The sequence below is a fragment of the Ixodes scapularis genome, unplaced genomic scaffold, assembly GCF_016920785.2.
Source record: "Ixodes scapularis isolate PalLabHiFi unplaced genomic scaffold, ASM1692078v2 PGA_scaffold6__148_contigs__length_123643588, whole genome shotgun sequence".
Taxonomy (NCBI): Eukaryota; Metazoa; Arthropoda; class Arachnida; order Ixodida; family Ixodidae; genus Ixodes; species Ixodes scapularis.
In genome coordinates this window covers 89,162,698-89,184,840 of record NW_024609881.1, presented here as the reverse complement: position 1 = coordinate 89,184,840, position 22,143 = coordinate 89,162,698, and the positions used below count along the sequence as shown (strand labels likewise).

Here is a 22,143-nt window from a genome sequence, read left to right as displayed (position 1 = left end):
CGTCAAACCTAAACTTGGACGCTATAAATCTGTCGTCGATATTTGGGTTGATGTTTATTCTGTTACAGACAAACACTTGGTCCATATTCTAAAACATCTCACGTGCACAACTCAGTCTGAAAAACATAACCAGAAACCGGTAGCATTCTAATGGTGTTGTGTCGGTACACAGCAGAGATCTTGCGTCATCAAGCTGCATGGGATAAAAGACATGAGAAGCATCCAGTACAGTGAAAACCCATGATCTATGTCGCTTTGACGAAAGGGTTATAAACGTTGGAATTTGGTAATGCGAGCGCTTGATTGCTTTATTAAACCTCTGAGGGCCTAAGCAAGTCCAGAGAGAGCCATTCTTCTTGGTTACGATGACAACGGGGGATGACTAACTCAGCGGGCTCAGGAACCATGGCGTTGACATGTTAATCCTTCAGGCGCTGCAGTTCCTGTGGGACCTTGTCTTCCATGGCTGATGGGATCTTTCATGATACTGAGATGACAGGTTTTGCATGAAAACATCCTTGTACTCATCCCCAAAACATCCTTGTACTCATCAATAAAGTTCTGTGGTTTCATTTCTTGCCGTAGAGTCATCAAGAGTGTTGCAGTCGAGTTTGTTGAGTCGTTGTATTAGCTTCCGCTCTCGGCAAGCGTCCAAACAAGAGATACAGCAGTTGACATGCCAACTATGCATAACTTTACTTTTCCCAATGTGCTGCACCGAAGAGAGCACTCTTCCTAAAGCAGCCACAGCTCACCGGAGTAAGTAGTCGCGCAAGCTCCTAAACTGTTAAGTGATGGGGGATCTCGTAAGTTCTGCAACTGCTCCGTTGGCTGCAGCTTCATTTCTGATTCAGTGTCCAGTTTAAACACACTGCAGTGTCCACTGACGCTTACTCTTTGGTGCCGTGAAGACTAGTGCTGATATATGCCGCACATCCAAGGAGAGAGTGAATACTCCCGCACCTCTCACATAACGTGCGTATGACGCGGCTGCTACGGACGCGGCTGCTGTGACTGCTGACACAACGCTGCATAGTGGTTGGACTTGCCGCAGTTGCTACACTGTTGTTCAAATGCTGGGCATTGCCATGGCTGGTGACTCTTGTCTCATCTAGAGTACGTTTTTTGCAAGTTGTGACGAGACTGCGCTAGCTGACGGAGGGATGGTAGTTCTTCACAGTGTTCCCGTGTGGCGTCATATCTGCCGTGAATTTGGTGAACCGCAGCGATGTTTTGCTAGCACCTCTGGACGCTGTGGCTGTATCTCTGGGGTGTGCGTGCTGGAAATTTGCGCTACCATGCAGTGGTCCTTGACTGTCGAGTACGAGTTTCTTCTCACGAAACAAATATTTTCTCAGCAATTTGTCATTTATTTCACGAACGAGGGAACGGTCGGTGATGATTTGGTCACGAGCGGCAACTGAAAGCTCATCAATCTTTCTGATTTGTTCCGGTTTGTGCAAAGGCCTCAAAAGCTTTGTCTGTCCCATTTTTAAGTTATGAAAGACGTAGGATGCCTACATTCTGTAGCGTTAGCTCTCCAAGCGCTCGTGAAGACGTTAAAAACGTCGGTATATTCCTGCGCTGCAAGAAATGTGAATGGTTCCACTTCTGCAGGTGTTCTGCACCTCCAACGTTTAGCAGCAGCGAACCCCATGCATCGTCTATTTTTATAGTAGTTAGTTCTTCATTCGTAGATCATAAGGCTTTTCCAGTAGCTCCAGGCATCTGCGGGGTTGTCGGCTGCAAGGAAGGCTTTAAGGAGTGGAAAAAACGATGCCATCGCTTCGGTTGTAGAAGTTGATTAACACACTTCAGACACCATGTAACGCGTAGGTTCTTTTGAGTGTTGAATGACCGAAATGAAGATGTATTTGAAGTGATAACGTGTTTTTGATTGTAACGATGACAGCTGGTGGGTTCTGCACCCAAGAGGCCTAGCACAACACCATATTCCTATTGTCACAACATAGGTGCTGCTAGGTTCGCTACCAGGGTGTGTAGCGACAGGGAAAACCGGGAATTGTCTGCGAAATTTTAATTACCGGGAAAATCAGGGAATAATCAGGGTTATATTCAAAAAGCGAGACCAGTGGAGAAAAATGAGCTTGAAACGCCATTGATTACCCTATGCAAAGAGTTGAGGAATGGGGGCAGACAAATATTCAATAAATTCTGCTTAGAGTGGAGCGCGGGCTCTGCTCACCCAATGCAGAGTGTGCTTCCCGATGCAAAAGGAACAGCCAACAAATACAGACCATGCCTTGGATTGGATTGAATAGTATTGAGGGCACGACGCTAGACTAGATCCAGTTAGAGCTACTATATTTAGTAACAAATGGGAAAGCCGCAGCCCCCAACTCAATCCAAGCCTAAAGCCGAAAGTATCCGAAAGTGTGCATTTAGCGGCCATGCTGCTATTCGGTTATTGATGAATGTGGTTGAGCGTCGTGTTTTCATAGTGTTTCCAGAAGTGGCCTCTTCACTGACGATGTCGGCGGCAAGGATGTGCTCGTTTAATCCGGACTGGACGAACCCGAATATTTCGGAATGTGCAAGTTGGATTAGGCCGTACAATATGATCCTCACAGTGCACAATGCTCAATGCCTTGTGTTGTAATAGTCTTATATATTTAACCGCCTTTACAGTGGTCAGGGAATTTCGCCTGAAATTGTCAGCGAATACCTGGAAAAGTCAGGGATATTCAAAATAATAATTTGCTAGACACCCTGGTAATGTGTTCAACATATAGATTGCACAATGACCAATTATTTTTGGTATGAGCTATATGTATTATTTCAATATCTACAGTGTAGTATGAAAAAAAATCGATGTTGTGTATAAACGTAACTCACATGGGTATGCCATTTATGTTTATCCCTCAGTTGTCACATCATGGAGAAATTTAGTCTAGATCATTTTGAAAAATGCTAATATCATTGGAATAGTTAATGAGTCAGCATCAGGAGAATATTTTTTGTATGGTTTTAACTACGTATTTTATATAAAATAGGAAGGGCAAAAGGCCCCAAAACGTAGCCCCGAGGAACACAAGGGAAGTTATAAATACATGACGCTTAAATACATAAGGTTTATATTTTGCATAGGCGTATATATCTCAATATATCGACCATAATCACTTTCAGGATAAGAGCGGTTGTGTCTGTGTGACGTTGGTCGGTGCTGCGGCACGTTAACCTCGCTTGACAACTTGAAACACCACTCACACAACTCCCTAGACATAACTTTAATAAGGGAACGCAGAAATTTTTGTGCTTACCTCTCAGGATCAAACTTTTCCGGCTCAGTCCACAGGTTTGGATCGTGGTGAAGTTGATACGGTGGAATTAGAACACTCATTCCGGCAGGAATTTTAAGCCCGTTGTACTCGTAGTCGTGCTGACAAGTCCTAGTGATGAACCTAGCGCACGAAAGGAAACCGTAAATTACTCGCCTTGTTGAGAATGAAACTAATTAACCTTGTATTTTCGTGCTTTTTGAAAAACGGCTACATCACGCCTGGATACATCTCTGATCGTCTGGTAGGAGGTACAAGTAAACTCAAATATTCTACACTCGAACGGACACTGTCTTTGCAATCTTATTTTAGTTTTTAGTAAATAAACGCTTCCAATATGCATTATAAATTGCCTCACAATCAAACATTTGAAAATGAAAACTCTCAGTCTTTCCACTCTGGTGAAGAAGGAAGACCAGCTAAGCTGTACTATGGTGGGAATGAAGTATTGGCCGCCAGAGTGGAAAGTCGGCAAGCCACTCTGCAAAGGCTGGAAAGGTTGCCTCATCTATGAAGTCGGCAAGCCAGAGTGAAAAGGCTGGAAAGGTTGCCGCCATCTATGAGCGACGGCGGCAACCCCACAGCCGGCAAGCCGATGGTGTGGTTGCCGCCGTCGCTCATATATGGCGGTAGCTGTCCAGAGTTTCGTGTCATAATTTGTTTGCTGGCGGACACGATACTGGGGAAACAGCTCCGCTGTAGAAAGAAAAATCATACTTCCATCAAGATCAGGAGACGGCAAACCAATTGTTGAAAATTGATGACTTCGACTTTTTCTTAAGAAATGTTTGTATTTTCCTCCAAAATGCTTAAATGTCAGCGGCTATCAAAACCTTTTATTTTCAATTAATCTTACTTTCTACCATATAATGTATTGTGAAAAACGCCGTTCAACGTATTCGTTCGATTTATTTTGCAGTACGATTCCACACCTGATGACAAATGGGTCTTCACTTCCTTAGGCGGAAATGTTTTGAACACTGCGGGATTTATTGAAACAAAGTTTACTGTACCCAGTGACCGGTGGGTAGAACCTCAACGACTCGGATATCACTTGATCCAAGTAACGCATGCTGAAGACGTTGTCGTAGCTGAACTTTCCCTGAAACATTAAATTAGTAAATAAAGGAGGCCTTCTGCAATGTAATTTACAAAGCACGCACTAGGGAAATCTCGCACTTACCACTGTAGCCATTCGCCACGTTAACAGACATTTCTGCGAAATCTCTTTTAAACAGCTGAAATTTTAACTAGCTTGCCAAATATTAGGAAAAGATACCTTCCACAATTTTCCAACAAGGTCAGTCTGCCTAGCTGTAAGGCTAATACAATCTGTATATAGGGATATGATTACTGATTCACCTTTTGATTCAAAATGGAGCGAAAATACAGTTTGGTTGCAATTCGTTGTTCATCCACAATTATTATCTCTGCCATATATGTACCACGACGGCATTTTAAAATGCTTAGATGGGCCAGTTGGTACATCGTGGGAAAATAAGCGCCAAAAAAACACGGACAAAGAGTAGATTGACAACGACACAGGGCGCACTCTCAACTGAATTTATTAGGAAAAAACACAAACTTATATACCAATGGGAGCACACTATCAGACACCACACGTCACGTTAGTCTCCGCCCAGACCACGTTTCAAATATTCAAACTCATTCGTAGACAGAGCCAATGATGTGTCGCTAATGCATTTTTTACCCCCTCTCCTAATCTCAAATGCCTCGTGAAGCTCGCGTGACACTTTGTTTCTGTACCTCGCCAATATTTTAGTGCTGTCAAATGATGGGTCGCAAGTGCATATTTTGCAATGCACAGCCAAATGCCCTGACGGTGTAGTTCTAGTTGAAGCGGCGTGCTCGCGGACCCGATCATTAACACACCTTCCAGTCTGCCCTACATAGCTTGAACCACACGTCATTGGTATTTCATAAACGACGGCGGTTGCGCAATCAGTGTACTTATTCCTGTGCTTGGTATGGCACGGGTCCGTTATCGGTTGTGGATCATTAATTCTCCTGCATAATCGCGACATTTTGTTGGGCGCTGAAAATACGACCGGGACATCATAGCGCCCAGCCACCTTCTTAAGGTTATGGGAGACACCGTGCATATATGGTATCACCACAGGCCGTACGTTGCTCTTTTCGCGCGGTGGTTTCTGCGTCCCCTTGAACTTCTTTATCAAGCTCCCAGCCACTTCGACCAATGAGCTCATTGGGAAACCCCCTTTTCGCAGACGATCTACTTGTCTGACAAAGCTATCGTGGGCGCTATGCAGGCAAGACTTTCTGAGAGACGCCTCCATACACGAGCTCGCGATGCCTCTCTTCACTAGCTTGGAGTGGCAGGAATTGAAGGGAAGGACCCCCTTCTTAGATCTAGGGGAGTACTCCCAACAAATGTGCTCACCTAGAAAACTTAGCTTGAGGTCAAGAAATTGTATAATTCCGTCTTTAGGAGTCTCGTGCGTAAATGACAATCCGCGGCAGCAAGACTTGAACACCTTTAGCGTCTCTGAAACTTCACAGCTAGAGAGATCGGGATTACGTCCCAGGATGAGAAAATCATCCACATACCTAAATATCTTGTATTTGCCATCACTCATATCAGAGCTATCCGCTATCGCCTTTCCGCACTTACTTAAAAAGATATTGCACAAAACCGGCGCGACACTGGCACCGATGCAAATTCCCTTCTTTTGTAAATAAACACCTCCCTCAAACGTCACAAACGTGTTCTTTAAATAAAAAGACAGGAGCTCAAGGAAAGCCTCAACATTGACACCACAAGAGCTCTGAAAAGCCGCAACCCCACTCAGGTCGATGCAGTCTCTTACCGCAAGGAAGAGGGGCTCATAAGGGATGGAATAAAACAAATCCTGGACATCTACGGAAAAGCCACTGCGCATGCCATGGTGAGCGTTGCTCAAAAATTCAATGACGCACTCAGAGTTCCTTGCGGCAAACGGGTCGTCCAGTTTTAACCCAGACAAATGATTGCGCAAATAGTCCCCTATCTGCGACTGCCACGTGCCTCTCTCTGTCACTATCGCCCTGAAAGGGCACTCAGGTTTATGAGTCTTAGCGGTGAAAAATATGTCCAAAATCAATTTCTTGCTGGCTTTCACATTTTTCAGAACCGTGGGCAGCTCCAAGGAACGGCACAAGTCCAGCGCGCGGTCCCTCACCTTCGTTAGGGCACCAGGATTCACCAGCATGAAGTTCCTGTCGATGGCCTGTCTCGTCCTGGTACTATACAGGGCAAGGGGGGCAACCACAAAGCCTCCCTCCTTGTCAGCTGCAAGCAGCTTCAAATCGTGACTCAGGAAGTGGTCGATGATATGGCCGAACTTGAAGCCCCTTGGGGAGATTCCAGAAGTGCGCTGTAGTACGTCTACGCCGTCCGCCACGCATCGATCTTTGTCTTCGGGTTTGGCCTTATCACCTATCCATCTCACCAGTGATAGCTTTTCCACAGGGCGTAGCCCTGGCTCATGGCAAAACTTCGGTCCGTGGTCTAGAGCTGACTTGATGTCCGGTGGAAGCCTCGCATCACCTAACAAGGTGACTTCTGCTTGCCCTCCTGACGGGGCAGCTGGGCGCTCCGTACGTTTCCTCTTTACCAGCAGCGGTCTTGCCTGTTCCCAGAAGAACTCCCATAACCTTAAGAAGGTGGCTGGGCGCTATGATGTCCCGGTCGTATTTTCAGCGCCCAACAAAATGTCGCGATTATGCAGGAGAATTAATGATCCACAACCGATAACGGACCCGTGCCATACCAAGCACAGAAATAAGTACACTGATTGCGCAACCGCCGTCGTTTATGAAATACCAATGACGTGTGGTTCAAGCTATGTAGGGCAGACTGGAAGGTGTGTTAATGATCGGGTCCGCGAGCACGCCGCTTCAACTAGAACTACACCGTCAGGGCATTTGGCTGTGCATTGCAAAAGATGCACTTGCGACCCATCATTTGACAGCACTAAAATATTGGCGAGGTACAGAAACAAAGTGTCACGCGAGCTTCACGAGGCATTTGAGATTAGGAGAGGGGGTAAAAAATGCATTAGCGACACATCATTGGCTCTGTCTACGAATGAGTTTGAATATTTGAAACGTGGTCTGGGCGGAGACTAACGTGACGTGTGGTGTCTGATAGTGTGCTCCCATTGGTATATAAGTTTGTGTTTTTTCCTAATAAATTCAGTTGAGAGTGCGCCCTGTGTCGTTGTCAATCTACTCTTTGTCCGTGTTTTTTTGGCGCTTATTTTCCCACGGCATTTTAAAGCCCCAGTCACATGGGATTGACTTCGTTTCCTTGGCTGTGTTCCAAATTCACTTGAGTAATTAAAATTATTCCCACTGGTCATATCACGTGACATCAGAGATGCAGCAAAGTTGGCTGGAAACCGGTTTTAGATTGCCAAGGCACAAATATTTTTTGTGAGATCACGTAAATATGGAACATGACCCAAAATATACAACTACGAGTCACCAAAACTTCTGGTGGGCTTCGCATAATGGATGCAAAGCCGCGCATTTATTGAACCCTTCTGGAAACTCCAGCGCCACCAGTGAACGCTCCGGGTCATTATGGGAAGTGTGAGTGTGTCGCGACTTTCGCCAAGACAAGTCTAGCCTAGTCGAGCACTCGCATGCTACCGCATTAACTGCAGCACCATTCTTAATGCATTAATATATCCAGGTGAGCCAGCTGTCTTCAAACGTCGTTGGGATGAGCTGCATTTTTCATGTATTGGCGAAAAAAAATAAAATGTACCAACTAACTAAACTGATCTCCGTAGCAAAAAAAAAAAAAAGATCGAAAACACGCTGCATGTTTGAGTGATGCCTCGCTCATTTGGAGAGCGGCCCACGCGCGATAGCACATTAAAATATATTAAAGGAAGATCCATTGGTGGATTCTGTAAGCTGAGGCTCCACAGCGGCCATTTTAAAGAAGCTTAAAATTTAAACCCTAAGTGGCGACACCAATCCGTGTGGCCGAGAAACTGTGGTATTGGCTCATGGCAGCGCCATTCCGCCTATATTCCATCTCACAAACATCTGCAGTGCAGACAAAGGCATGGGCAAGAGCGCGTGGCTTTGGAAATTGCCCTCTATGTACGAGTTCTCGTAGCACAAAAGCATTTTGCTGAGTTAGGCTCACGCGTGTGTGCCTTTCTTTTTACTGCATACATTTCTGAAATGGAGCACGTTGCATGTTGAACGTTCACCGCATGCTCTTGAGCGCGTCACGCGGTGCCACCGCTGCCCAGTCTACTCGGCTGCTAAGCAAAACAAGCTAGACCATTCAGCTCATATATCGGAAAATGCAAAGCTGGATAGTCTCTGATATGGTCTTCTGACCCACGGTGCAGAAATTTCTACATACTTTTGTGCAAAACATCTGGAAGTGAGAAAACGATCTTGCGGCTTGACTACTTAATGTTTTTGTGAATTAAAAGAGATAATGTCTCGGCATAAACGTTCAGGAAGCCTTCTCTTTCAAGACAGAGGTTGACGAGGACGTTTGCTAAAAAGGTAGCGACGCTTGGAGATTAATTTGTCTGATCAATACGATAAAAAGTTAAAAGCGACTGAAAGATACAGAATATTGCTACAACGAACAAAAGTTATGGCTCAAACTAGCTGGCGATGATTGAACCTATTTTTAGACAAAACCCCGAGACATGAGAAAAACGAATGATTTCATTGTGATTATAATGCCCTTTAATCAAAGGTTCAAGTGAGCTGGAAAAGAGTGACAATGATAATAATCCCTGGTGAAGGGGATTTTGTAGTTATGTCGTCATTCGGTCTTTTTAATCAGTTTCGAACTTCTGTTTCAAAATACTTTGTAGCAGGAATGCACTGCATATTTGTTAAATTGAATTGCCCGGAGAAAAGCTATGCAGAAGAGAACGGTATTTCTTTATGCGCCCAATAAAAGTAAGCTGAGGAGATTCTTCCGAAAATTGTTCTCGATACTTTGCCGTGCCTTTGCGCATGCATATTATATCGCTATCAAAGTGCAAAAAGTGTCTGGGTGTTTTCATCCCATTCAGGCCTAGTTTTGAGGTTGATACTTTGGCTTTCACAAAAATATATAATGTTTGGGTCCATTCTAAAAAACATCCGAGGACACCTAAGCACTTCTTATGAGTTGTGATTGCGAAAGCATTCTCGGCGCCGAGAGGAGCAGAAGCGACCGCAGCGCCGCAGGTAGTGCGGCGGTGCGCCGCGCAGACCGCCCGACTCACTGGTGACTGCTGCGCCGTTGGGTGAGGCAGCGGCAGGAGCGCGAAGCTCGGCGCAGCGCGTGCTGAAATCACGTGTCTTTTCATTGTCATCATCGCCTTAACTGCGGGTACCAGGTGGCGATGTTAGACCTCAAGGCTACGTTACTAAACACTCCTTGGGAAAGTCACCGTCAAAACCTGGGCCGCTGGCGTCCGCCGAGACCGTGCTAAAACGGCAACAGTGCCTCTTTACTCTGGGAACCTTGAGCTTTTAGAGAGCCAGTTTTTGCGTAAAAACAAACGGAAAGCTCTTTTTGTAGTTACTTTTATTGGAGTTCAGTACAAAATGACAGGCGTGTGATGTTTGCGAAAATCTTTAGTTTGGAAGGTCTTACGGCACCGAGGAGGATAGAAGTGTAGGAGAGGGCATGACGCCATCAGCGTAGCCTCCAGAAGCCATGCTCCCTTGACACCTCGCCTCTTTCTCAGTGTCCTCGTTACTCCCCTCATTTATCAAGCCAACGTGACCAGGTCACGCGACCGCGTAGCTAACCTTTCATCTGATAAAACCTACCGGAGAGAGCGCGCGCAAGCCTGCAGGAAATCCTTCTACAAAACCATCCATCTCACACGTGACATGTCACGCGCACCAATTGCCAGAGAAATATCCGGTCACGTTGGCCAAAACATCGTTTAAACTTTTTCACCGATATTGCAACGTGGCCCCTCCTAGTACTTATAACCTCCTTGTACGGCGCAATTAATATTCTTTTTATACAACCAAGTCTCAGCGGAGATTTGAGGTAGCGCGTCCCGACCTGGGCGTATCCTAACTTCGGAAGTATTTCGCGGCGCGCCCGATTTGGAGGCGGGGGCGGCACCCCTGAAACCCCTTCCAACGTATATGTTTCGGCGCCAAAATGGCTGATTAAAATGCAAATAGAAGTAAAAGCGGACGCTACCGAATGCGGTACTCCTGCAGTTCTCCGAGTGGCCGCTGCGGGAGAAATGGCGGCGTTGCGATCGCCATTAGCTTAGAGTGCCTCAATGGTGCTTGGCGGCTGCGCCTTGCTAGAGTGGGGACATCTTTTGGGAGAGTAAGTGCCACTTTTTCTTGTTTTCCTCCTCTCGCTACCGGCCGCCACCGCCATTTTGCATCCCCGATCGGCTGCCGGTCCACACGTGGGATCGCTGAACTGGCTTGTTCTTTTGCAAATGCCGGGTTGCTGCGTACCGCAGTGTTTGAATCACTCGAAGAATGGGTGGAAGGTGCACGGCACCCCAACAAACGCCAAAGCGGAGGCGTCTGTGGCTCGTACAGATAAAGCGCGGCGACTGGGAGCCGAGCCGTTCGTCGTCTGTGTGCAGCGTGAGTAACAACTTTGTTTTCTTGCAATCGCCGGGTCTTCTGCCGCACAGTTGATTGCTAGAAAGTGGCATTTCAGGTCGTGATAAATTATTTCAGATGAAGGCTTTTTTCGGCATGGTTCTGCAGTAAAGCGCCGCAAATAACTTCTGCTGATCGTGGTCGAGAAGCGGCGACAAGCCACGACAGCTCGATCGACGGAGGAATCGAGCGGTCGTGGACAAGTAATCGAACTTTTTTATGCGGAGGGCAAGTTCGTCTGCTTATTGCGCAGGGGGTAGGGGTGACGTCAGAACGCCGAGCCCTGATTGGCTGATCGCGACCCCCTATTCGAGCGTCGTCTGCTCCTTTGCAACGTCGTCTGCTCGCAACGTCTTCTTCGCCTGTCTTACCTTTCCTGCGACTTTCGGAAGTGCAGAGCAATCTTACGCCAAAAATGTGCGCAAGACATAACTTAATAACAAATTCGTATTCACGCAACGAAATTTTCGTAAGTTTTGCGCCGGTTACGACGAAATCCTACGATAGCTCTGAAGCTGTCTTACGCGCTTCTTACGAACAAATCAGCATGGCCGACAGCGTTGCGGTCCCGTCGACCCCAGGACGTTTATTTTTTTACGTGCGCTTGTCACGCGTCCCGACTTCAAGCAGCAAGAAAAAAGTAAAAAAGTACTTGCAACGGACCACGACGAACAAGAACGCTGGACCCACAAACACCCGGGAAAAGCTCCAACGGCCACGATTCCACCGAATGCGACCAAGCGAGCACGGCAGTTAGGCCTAGCAGGCACTCCGCGACTCGGCGACCGTCTGCCCACGACCGGCTGGCGTGCTGAATGGAATATGCCCACGCGACCCTTGTGAACCCTTCCCGTATTATACTTTGACCGCTGACCTCAGTTTTACATTAAGAGATCAATTTGTTCATCTTGTTATCTCCTTGTTTCCCGAGGCAACGGTGACTCTCGCCGGTGAAAAAGCGGTGAATCTCCGACAGACGCAGGAAAGGTAAAGCAGTCATCGCTTTGACTAGCAGACGTAAAGCAGACGACATTAACTGCGCCAGCCCGCCGACGCTGTTAAAGAATGAGGGGTCTCGCCGCACACGAAAGGAGGGAACAAGTATTTGGGAGGGAACTTGCGGACACTAACACGCTCAATCTCGGTTCTTCAAACAAACATCGACGCCTCGGGACACCTCGCCAGTGAGTCCTTTGACTTCCCTCCTTGATGCGCGTCTGCTAGTTGTTAGACAAAAACAACGTACCGCTCGAGTTATTTCGTCTGCCCTCTGTGAAAAGCGTAGTCGAGCTCGCTCGTAACTTTCGAAAGTGGCAGGAAAGGTAAGACAGACGCAGACGATGTTGCGAGCAGACGACGTTGCAAAGGAGCAGACGACGCTGAGATAGGGGGCCGCGATCAGCCAATCAGGGCTCGGTGTTCTGACGTCACTGCTACATCCTTTTTCATGCGCAGAAGACGAAAATGAGCCTACTTGCGAGGCGTATATCCTCAGGTGCGCGCGTCAATTCTATCGACCATCAGGACATGTTCGTGTGCGCCCCAAGCAGTCGGATCACCGGCAGAATTTTAATGTTTTACTCCATCTAGTCCCGAAGTCCTTTCGACGCTGCTAATGCAGAATGTGAGCTAGGCGTTGGCGTTGTTTTGCAGATATCGCTCTGGTGCTGTAGGAACGGTTTCTCGTTTGATGAACGTCCCGAAAGTAATGATTAGCTATCAAACTTTTGCGCTTAGTATCGCGACTACTGTCCTGTTTCTAATGGAGTGTTAACTTTAATAACGATAAATAGAAAGTAAGTTATGTCACCGTCTACTTCTTTAAATGATGCCCTCTATGCTATTTTCAGGCCCACTTTGAATCCAGTGCATTCGGAAAGAGAAGACCTGATGGGTGGCAAAAGCTCAAGCCGAATGCAGTCCGAACTTTGTTTTCCTTCCGTCGTAAGTATGCATACTGTCGTAAGTACCACCAGCCCGGGCAGTGCAATCACTAGAAATAAACTCTACTTGAACGTTTAGCAAAAAAAACCTCGCCAAAACCCTGGGTTGACACGGAGGAATCCTTTGGGGATGAGGCATCTCTCGGGATATTATTAAATATAAACTGCACGTAAGCAATTGGACGAGTGACGAGACAAGCGACCCATTTTGCTGTCACTTGGTCAGTCCTGCGAAAAGGCAAACCTGGCAGCATGCGACCAAAGCGATGAGTGACGTTTTCTAGAAATTCAAAAACTGCGTGACGCAACGAGCAACAGTGAGAAATTTTCGTTGCTCGTCACTGTCTGCGTCGCTTGCTAAATTGCTTACATGCGGTTCAGCCTTCCAAAAACCTAGCGACGCGACAAGCGACAGTGCCTTTGAACCGCATGTACGGTACCTGCTTCAGTGAGCAACAAGAAGAGTAACGGAGATTTCTTACTGTTGCTCTTCGCGTTGCTGGGCCAAGTCCAGGACTGAGCAATGCAACAAGCGACACTAAGAAATCTTCGTCTCTGTCTCTTGTGTTGGTCGCCGTCGCTCGTCTCGTCGATCGCTAAATCACTTACATCGGGTTCAGACGACCGACAGTGACAAGCAATAAGTCAGCGACGAACGACAGAAATTTCTGACCGTCACTCGTCGCGTCGTTCGGTTCTGGGTTTCTAGAAAACGTCACTTATCGCCCGGAAGTGGCTTAAGCGATTAGCCACAAACACAAAATGTTCCGTTTTACGACGCTACCGTTTCGGTAGCGCGACAGCGTGGCTAGTTAGAATTGTATATTAATGAAGCTTCGTTTGATCACCGACTGCGATGGTTAATAACCCAGACGACAAGCGTCGCTTCAGTAAACACCTCATCGATGAGGTGGAGTGAGGGAGGATCCTTTGGGAGATGTCCCACGCCAAGTGCAAAGCACAGAATTTAAAAGCTATTGCGTGGAGCCACATCGCAGCGGCTCTCGCATCGCTTGCTCCCGTCGCTTTCATGCGGTTTGCCTCGTCACGTAAGTGACTGAGTGACAGCGGGTCCTTATCGCTGTCGCTTGTCTTGTCCCTCGCCAAAACGCTTGCATGCGGTTCATACGTAATGCTATAGCGTTGGTGCCCTGGTATGCGCTGACCTTTGATCATGATGGGTTACTTCAACTTTAACGCTAAAGGCGGATACAACCAGTGGCTGCTAAGCACATGCGGTCTCAGTACGGACTGACGCTGTGCACGGACACTAACGAAGTCATGTTGCGCAGCATCATTTGATCTTCAGCCGCCATGTACATAACAAGAAACGGCGGCATATTAATTAGGAGCAAATTGCAATTTAGAAAGTTGCAATTAATTGCATTGGCGCATGTGGCTACAACTGTATCAACACTCTAGGATTGACCAGGTGAGGCTGGCGGGATCACATTTGGGCTTTCATTCGATTGTCTTTCTCCATTCAATTCGAACGATGATGCTCTTTAAACACAAGAAGACATACTTCCAAGTGTTATTGAAGTCCTATATGGCTGAGACCCCTAAACTTCCACGCAGTACGCACCCTTTCTCGTACGTCGGCAGTAGCCATGAGCGAGCAAAACTATATCCATATTGGAGTAGGTAAGAGCAGGAACATGTCTATGTTTTGAAGTCTCTTAGAAACTTTGCTATATGTCTTCCACCGTCAGCAAAGCGAAGAAAGCCACCGAAGCCAAGATGCCCCCTTCAATCTGCTCTGGCTTCAGCAGCCAAGGGCGGTTGTCAGGTGGCTGCCACACTTGATAGGAACCTGGATCAGAACCCGAGCTCTCCACCACCAACTGCTCTACCCAGTAGCGAGATCCCATCATCTGAAGATGACTGTCCTGCTCATTGTCGGTGTCACCTGGCAGCAGGTGAGGCTCCGTATCTGCCATGAATACAGATGAGTATAGGAGTTCTTCACCACTTCCGGCTGCGTGTGATACAAATGTCCCATGTACACCTGCACCAGCTGGGAGTGACTTTCATGATCCTTATGACTTAGCAGCTAGGGACAACCCGTTCACTAGCAAGAGGCCTGATGGGCTAGAATGTGCAGAACTAAAAAAGCAACTGGCTGATGTCACACGAAAGTACACAGAGTTGCAAGAAAATCACCAGAAGGCTAGTGGAACCATTAAAAGCCTGAAAAAAAGGTATGAACACTAGAACAGGAAATCCAAAATCTAAAGGGTAGTATGAAGTTTCTGAATGACGATCAGCTTCGTGCACTTTCAAGAAACAACACCCAAGGCTGCACATCGTCTGTGAACACTATCAAGCAAGCTTTTCAAATCAAATATGCATGTGGGACATCAGGTTATAAAACACTAAGGACTCTGGGCTATCGGTTACCGTCCAACAGAACCCTTGCTCGAATGTTGCAAGGCTTAAGTTTCCTTCCAGGCATTCTTACAGAGGTATTCAATGTTTTAAAGAGTAAGGCACTGGGAATAGAGGACATCGAAAAAGACTGCATACTTTTTCTTGATAAGATGGAGATCGTGCAAGGTTATGAGCATGACCGTTCAGAGGACTGTCTTTTCGGTGGTGTGACACTACCAGATCGACCTAAGGATGCTGCATACCGTGCATTGGCGTTTATGGTGGGAGGCCTGAATATTCGCTGGAACCAGGTAATGCAGTATAGAGGTTTTTTGCGCGACACAGGGGACAATTACAAGCGAGTAGACACGGACAAGCACTTGTCCGTGTCTACTCGCTTGTAATTGTCCCCTGTGTCGCGCAAAAAACCTCTATACTGCATCATGAACCAACTAGGCCAACAACAAGTTTTAATTAACCAGGTAATTAGTGCATATCACCTGACTGGACGATCCGTTGGTGGCTCTCTTTTGAAAGACTTTGTCTTTGAGCTTGTCCACCTGTGCTCGGAAATTTCTCTGAGGCTCCTTGTTGTCACATGTGATGTGGGATCTGCCAAAAGGGCCATGTGGCGCAAGCTGAGATTTTCCAGCCACAGGAACTCCCAAACCGTTGCTCCAATCCCTCACCCTCACTTGGAAGGGAGAGAACTTTTATTCATGGCAAATCCTGCCCATGCTTTAAAATATATTCGGGGACAATTTATCAGCTCAACTGTGTTCTCGCTCAGTGATGAGACCGTGGCAAAACATCAGCTGCCTACCAGTGAGGTGAAGCTTGATTATGTCGAAGCCGTCATTGAGTATGACTCACCTCATGAACTTAAGTTTGCTCCTCAACTCTCGGAAGTTCACACTAGCACTGGACACTTTACGAAATTGAAGGTTGGTGTAGCTGTGAAGTTGTTTCATGAGTCACCTCCAGCAATTCGCTACCTGATAGATCGAGGAATGCTGCCAAGAGAGGCGGAATCGACAGCTTGATTTATGGACTTGTTTCGAAGTGGTACAAGCTCATGTCAGCCCGTCAGCCCGTGTTTGCGCTGAGTCGCATGGATGAGTCCAATGCTATCGAGACACTATCCCTTGCTGTTAAGACCATTCAGACGATGAAGATCGGAATGACCGGCCACTGGAAGCCCTCACAGGCGGCCCTGCTCATAGAAATACACGTCGTCTCGAAGCTGCAGGAGAGCCTCCTGGATGACCGAGGGTACAGATTTCTTCTCACGGGAAGAGTCACCCAGGACTGCCTGGAGAATTTGTTTTCCGTCATCAGACTCCGAACGCCAGTACCAATCACCTATGACATGAAGTGCGCCCTGAAACTTGTCTGTGTGAACCAGTTTCTACACACACCAAGCTCGTCAAGCTACGAGCTAGACAACAGTGTCTACTTGGCGGACCTGCTCGCTCACGGCACCAAGCGCACTGTTCACGATCCTGAACCCCTTCAACTTGTGAAGAACATCTTCGTAGAATCTCTCTCCATTGAAGAGGAGGATATTTCGTGCTACGTGGGAGGATTCATCCTGAAGGGCATGATGGAAGGCATCGATGATTGTCACACTTGCAAAAGCGCACTGCTTGGTGGGAATAACAGTCGGTTTGGTTCGCTAACATTGCACAAGGAGTATGTGCAAGGTGCTAGTTACCTTTTCTACCCTACCACCGGTGTGATGGAAATGCTGCAGAGGCGTGAGGAGTATTTTAAGATCCTAGCAGCATCAGAGAGCCTCTCAGGCCTGAAGTCACCAGTCAAATCGATGGCCACATTCTTGCTTTCCAAGTTTGCTGGCAATCGTCCAACTTGTAACCAGCACAGGTAGAAGGCAGACAAGCTGCTCATAGATCGGTACTCCCGGCTGAGGCTCAAGATTTATCTGCGCCACAAACACAGGGCAGCATGTGCAGGGCTTTCGAGCAAAACTTTTGCTGGCATTGGATTAGCCTGAGGAAAGTCGAAAAAGGATGGGCAGTTTTTGTTGTCTGTATGAACTCAATTCAGAAATCGAAGCTAAGCCAATTTTTGCTGGAGCTCGTATACCTGGGCATGCATTGTTCTGAAGAGCTATCATGCTGAGACCAGTCATCTTATGTGAGCAAAACCACTAATAGAGACTGTGGTACAGGACTTAAAGCTAATTTGATAAACAAAAAATCCCATTGATCTTTTGCCTTTTACTACATGGATTTGGCTCGTTTAGAAAGAAAATTACTCAAAAGTTTATGGATCACGTAGGCAACAAAATTAGCCGCAGTGCTATGCAATGCTTGCAGTTTTGTGGCTCGAGTTAAGGCCTTGGCATCAGCCTCTAGTTTGCTTGCTTAGGGCGTCGCAAATTATAGTGGCCTTATTTATTTTTTAATTCCCTCCTTTTTTGTTAGAGGTCCAGCTTGACAACTGAACGGTCAGTCTGACGGAACTTTCTCAGAGTGCTTCAGGAGTCGCTTTGTGGCATGGCTCTAGGTCACAGGCTGCAGCACAAGCAGGGCCCATACTCTAGACACGTGGCAAAAAAGTCGCCGAGAATTCCGGCGGCCGATGGCTCTGTCGTGGAGTTCTGCTTCCATTGAACAATGGCAACAAATTGGCAGTTCTCAAGAGTTCCAGATTTATTTTTTCTACTAAGTGTTCCTGTAGGTTGGTTTATTTAGATATGCTGTCATTTTTCTTGTGGAATGTATCTGTTTGATTGTGAGAGATTGATCCTTTTCGATTTTCCGTGTGTGTTCTACATCTTTGTTTTCGTATCCAGGCATGCACCTAGAAGTCCTGTTTTTGTACATCTGTGTTGTGCAGTCACCGATTTTTTTTTGCACTACTGCATGTTTCAGTAAGTTGGTTTGGAAATGTATGTTGCCACTTTTCTTTTGGAAAGTGCGTGTTTGATTATTTAAAAACAAAAACTAATATGGATTCCATATCTGTGGATTCCTATCCAGGGATCTATGTGTCCTGTTTTTTGTATGGTATTGTTGTACAATCCCAGATATGTTTTATTTACTATTACTTATTTTGGTAAGTTGGTTCGTTTAGGTGTGTTATCACTTTATTTATGTAATCTGTGTTTGGTTGTGTGTGATTGGTTCTTTTGGATTTAATGTGTGTTTTATTTCTGGGTTTTCTCCTACAGGCATCTGTGAGTCCTGTTTTTTGTATATATCAAGCTGCTGTGTCAAATAAATCCTCGTGTTGTTTGAGATCTCTACGTTATCTGCCCTTTTTATTCCCATTTCCTTAGTCTCGGGTCTTCTTCCTCAAATCTTACCCATGTCTAAACAATACTCTAAACTTCAATTACTGCCCATATCTTTGCCTTCAAAATGTCAAGTAAACAAGTGTTGTAATGAATCCTGTACTGAGTGCACCACATAACGATCTCCATCCTGTCCACTTTAAACTTGCTTTATAAGACTTTTGTATGTTGTAAAATGTTCTTCAATACAACCCTGTTGCAGGTGCTGATACTCTTTGTTGAGAATTACTTTTCATTTGAGAGCAAGGCAGCATGTATGTTAATTGTAATGCTTCTTCTTATTTTAGTGCTTAATACTATAAACCTATCTAATATAACATGTTACTTACCTAAAGATATTTGTAAACTAAACGCACATCTATTGATTTCTGTCTGCATTAATGCTTTTTAAGGAAACAGATGAGCAAAAATGTAAGGGTAACAAATAAAATATTCTGATTTCTGTCTGCGGAAGGTCTTTTGAGAAAACAAGCCAGCAAACAAAATTTATAGACACCTACTGCGGCCGTTTAGGGGAATAGAGGAAAAAAATTTAAATCTGTCTGGATTTGTGCGTGCACTTCTGTGCGTGTGCTGGTGCCAGCGCACACACAAAATAGGAAAGCAACTTCTTTTTTTTTGTTGAAAAGTTAAGTTGTAAGGTTTTAGTACAGCTGCACCAACAGGTGAGACACTTTTCAATTCTAAATGAGCCACGGAAAAAACGGAGATGTTTGCTTGTCAAATTACCTCAAAACCCTGCACAGCGGCCACCTGTTCAGTGGTTTTTCTTGCATGAAATGGCCCATTTCAGTTTCATAGCTTTTGGAAGCAGAGCGCGTCCAAGTATACTCAAAGATTCCAGTGATATTGGCTTAGTTTTGGTTTCTAAATTTGGCTCCTTCCAATTAAAAACCACAAATAACCTCAACAGGCCTTCATGGGATGTCTGTTATTATGGAGTTCTTATTTCAGAAGCTCTGAATGCTAATCCAGAACTTATCACGATAACAAAATCGGCGAACAAGAGGTGATAGAAAGCAGAACGTATATGCTCATATCTGCACCTCGTTCGTTGATCGCTTTCATTTTCTTCATTCAATGCAAGGCCAAACACGGGTAGGTATTGCAGCAGATGATAACGAAAAAAGTCGGTATCAAACGTACTTTCATAGATCGACCATCTGTAAGAACTGGACCAGAATGCCAGCGGCAGCCGACGGAACTTTCGCGAGCACCTTTGCGTTATATTGGGACTAAATAGTAATTGTAAATGGGATATCAAACGCATACTTCACTAAACGCGTGACGTTACGTGTCTTGAAGTGGTCACGCTCCATTTCACAGGTGAGAATGCTCACTAACTGCGTAGAGAGCTCACAAACAGCTGCATAAGCCCTGTTCCACATAGACTCGGCGGGCGAAGAAGGCGGCAATATGGCGGCTCCGCTAGCAGACGACAGAGTTGCCTCCACTCTGGGACGGCGGCAGCCAGCAGAATTGAGGAACTTTACATTAGCTCGGTTCTCGAGTACGGATCGGTGCCACTTTTTAGAGGAGGCTCTACGGCAGTTTCCGAACTTTGCCTCATAGCATAAGGTTATTCCTAACGGCATGCCTGTCGTCAGTCCAGTGCATACCCGCGTGCCCCCTCACTTCAACCAGCTGCGCGTACCGGCTGACGTGGTTAGATCTCAAAGCGTGACAAATAGGCCTAACGTTAGACCCAACGTTAGGCCAGCGCATACCCGCGTCTCCCCCGCCCCCTTCCCCACCCCCCCCCCCACCCCCTCCAGGTCAAACAGCTGCACGTACCGGTTCACGACGTTAGACCTCAAAGCCTAACGATAGGTCTAACGTTAAGCCTAACCTCAGGCCAGCGTATACCCGCGTCCCCCCTCCCACTGCACCGCCAGCAATTCGGCTGGCTCGTTAGCAACGATGACGTTGTTGCTATGGAGCCACATGAGGCGTCGAGGCCAATGGGAATTTAAGTGGCGTTTCGATGCTACAGATCACGCCGGCGTCGCTCTATGGAACATTTAATAACTTTACTTAAAGGAGCAAAAACTGCAAGTTTGGCGGTTTTTTTATCTTTTTTTTAAGGTCATTTGTTACTGAAGCGGGTGAGGCCAAAACTGACGTTTCCTTCACCAGTGCGGGATCGCAAGTTTAACCGCTTGCTATTTTATCACTCCTCAAGATATTTCACGAGGACTCTGCCAGTTTAAAAATATATTTTGTTATGGTAAGTACAACAAAACAAAAATCTTTTATTTTAAAATCATAAAACAAAATATCTGACAATCTCCCGTTGATGATTCTCAGCAAAGTTTTGCAAGTTCTTACGTCAGGCCTATGTAAGGTATATTAATGACACTGATATCTCCATAAAGCTCAAATGGAGCTGTTTTTATTTTACATAATTTCAATATTATAAGTACAAATTAAAATTGGTTATTTACATTTGCCTCGTTTTTTATCAACACAAATGTTTGATCGTGATATATCATAAAATGTAAATAATATATATCGAATTTTGTGTATATAACCGAAAATCAAACTTGAATCTTTTGAAGTGCGAGTTGGAAAACTTTACGGAGTAAAATAACTTTACTTCGCATTGCGCACTATTTCAGGTACTTTTAAGGTTACGTGCAAAGTATTAATTTTGGTTATTATTTATATTAATGCCACAATATTGTCCAGCATTACACCATGCGAAGACGCCGTCAAAACGCACTATTGAGAAGTTTCAAGTTTCAATTCCAGTCATAAAAACAAAATACTATATTTCTTTATTACATTTTTGATAGAACACAATCGTACGTAAACATGAACCACATAGAAATTGTTATTTTTAAAGAAAATCGATTTGATATTTAATTTTCGAAATATTTGCTGATTTAAATATACAGCTTGTCCCCCAAACTATTTACTTATTTTCACAGACATTTTTAAATTGAGCATAACCAAACGTTCATTTTCCGGCCAAATGTAGGGCTAGTGGCCGCCATTTTCCCATTAAATATTGGAATATTGGCGGCCCTATTGGGGCCGCCATTTTCCACCCATGCACATCTGCTTAGGCATGTATATTTCAAGGACAAAATCAACGCCACCCTAAAATTATTTATGTACAAATAGATTATAAATTTTGGTCACAACTCAAGAATCGGTCAAAAGAACTTGCTCGTACGCTTGTCGCTGACTTAAGACAAAACTGAGTGACGTTTAGTGAAATCAAAAGCAGCTCATTTGGAGACACGATAGTGATCTCTCTTGTTTACACGAACATTGTCTTTCAAGCAGTAGAATATATATATTAAAATCCTCTTGTGTCTGAGAATGTGAATATTTTTCTGCAATTCAATAGTTTTTTTTTCAAAAACACAAAACGCAAATTTCGAAAAAACGATCACGATATGAGGACGAGCATATATTTAAGTTTCGTTGCATGAAGCTGTGATACCTTGTGTTGAAAACTAACGGCGGTGCATTTGTGCTACGAAACAATGCTCGCCTGTTTGGTCCTTTTTATTGACTTTCCTTAAAAAAAAATTAGGCACCAATCCAAATGATATTTGGCAGA

At 45.5% G+C, this 22,143-nt stretch overlaps 1 protein-coding gene across 1 annotated transcript in view; it reads right to left on the bottom strand.

Annotated features, from left to right (window-relative positions):
• Positions 1 to 22,143, bottom strand: part of LOC115326531 (cytochrome P450 3A11-like) — a 69,249-nt gene that overhangs the window by 14,101 nt on the left and 33,005 nt on the right. Inside the window, exons 11-12 of the mRNA XM_040209029.2 lie at positions 4,313 to 4,401; positions 3,282 to 3,422 (exon numbers count right to left, since the gene is read on the bottom strand). Of these exons, the coding sequence (XP_040064963.2) occupies positions 3,282 to 3,422; positions 4,313 to 4,401 (230 nt within the window). The remainder of the gene's footprint in view (positions 1 to 3,281; positions 3,423 to 4,312; positions 4,402 to 22,143) is intronic.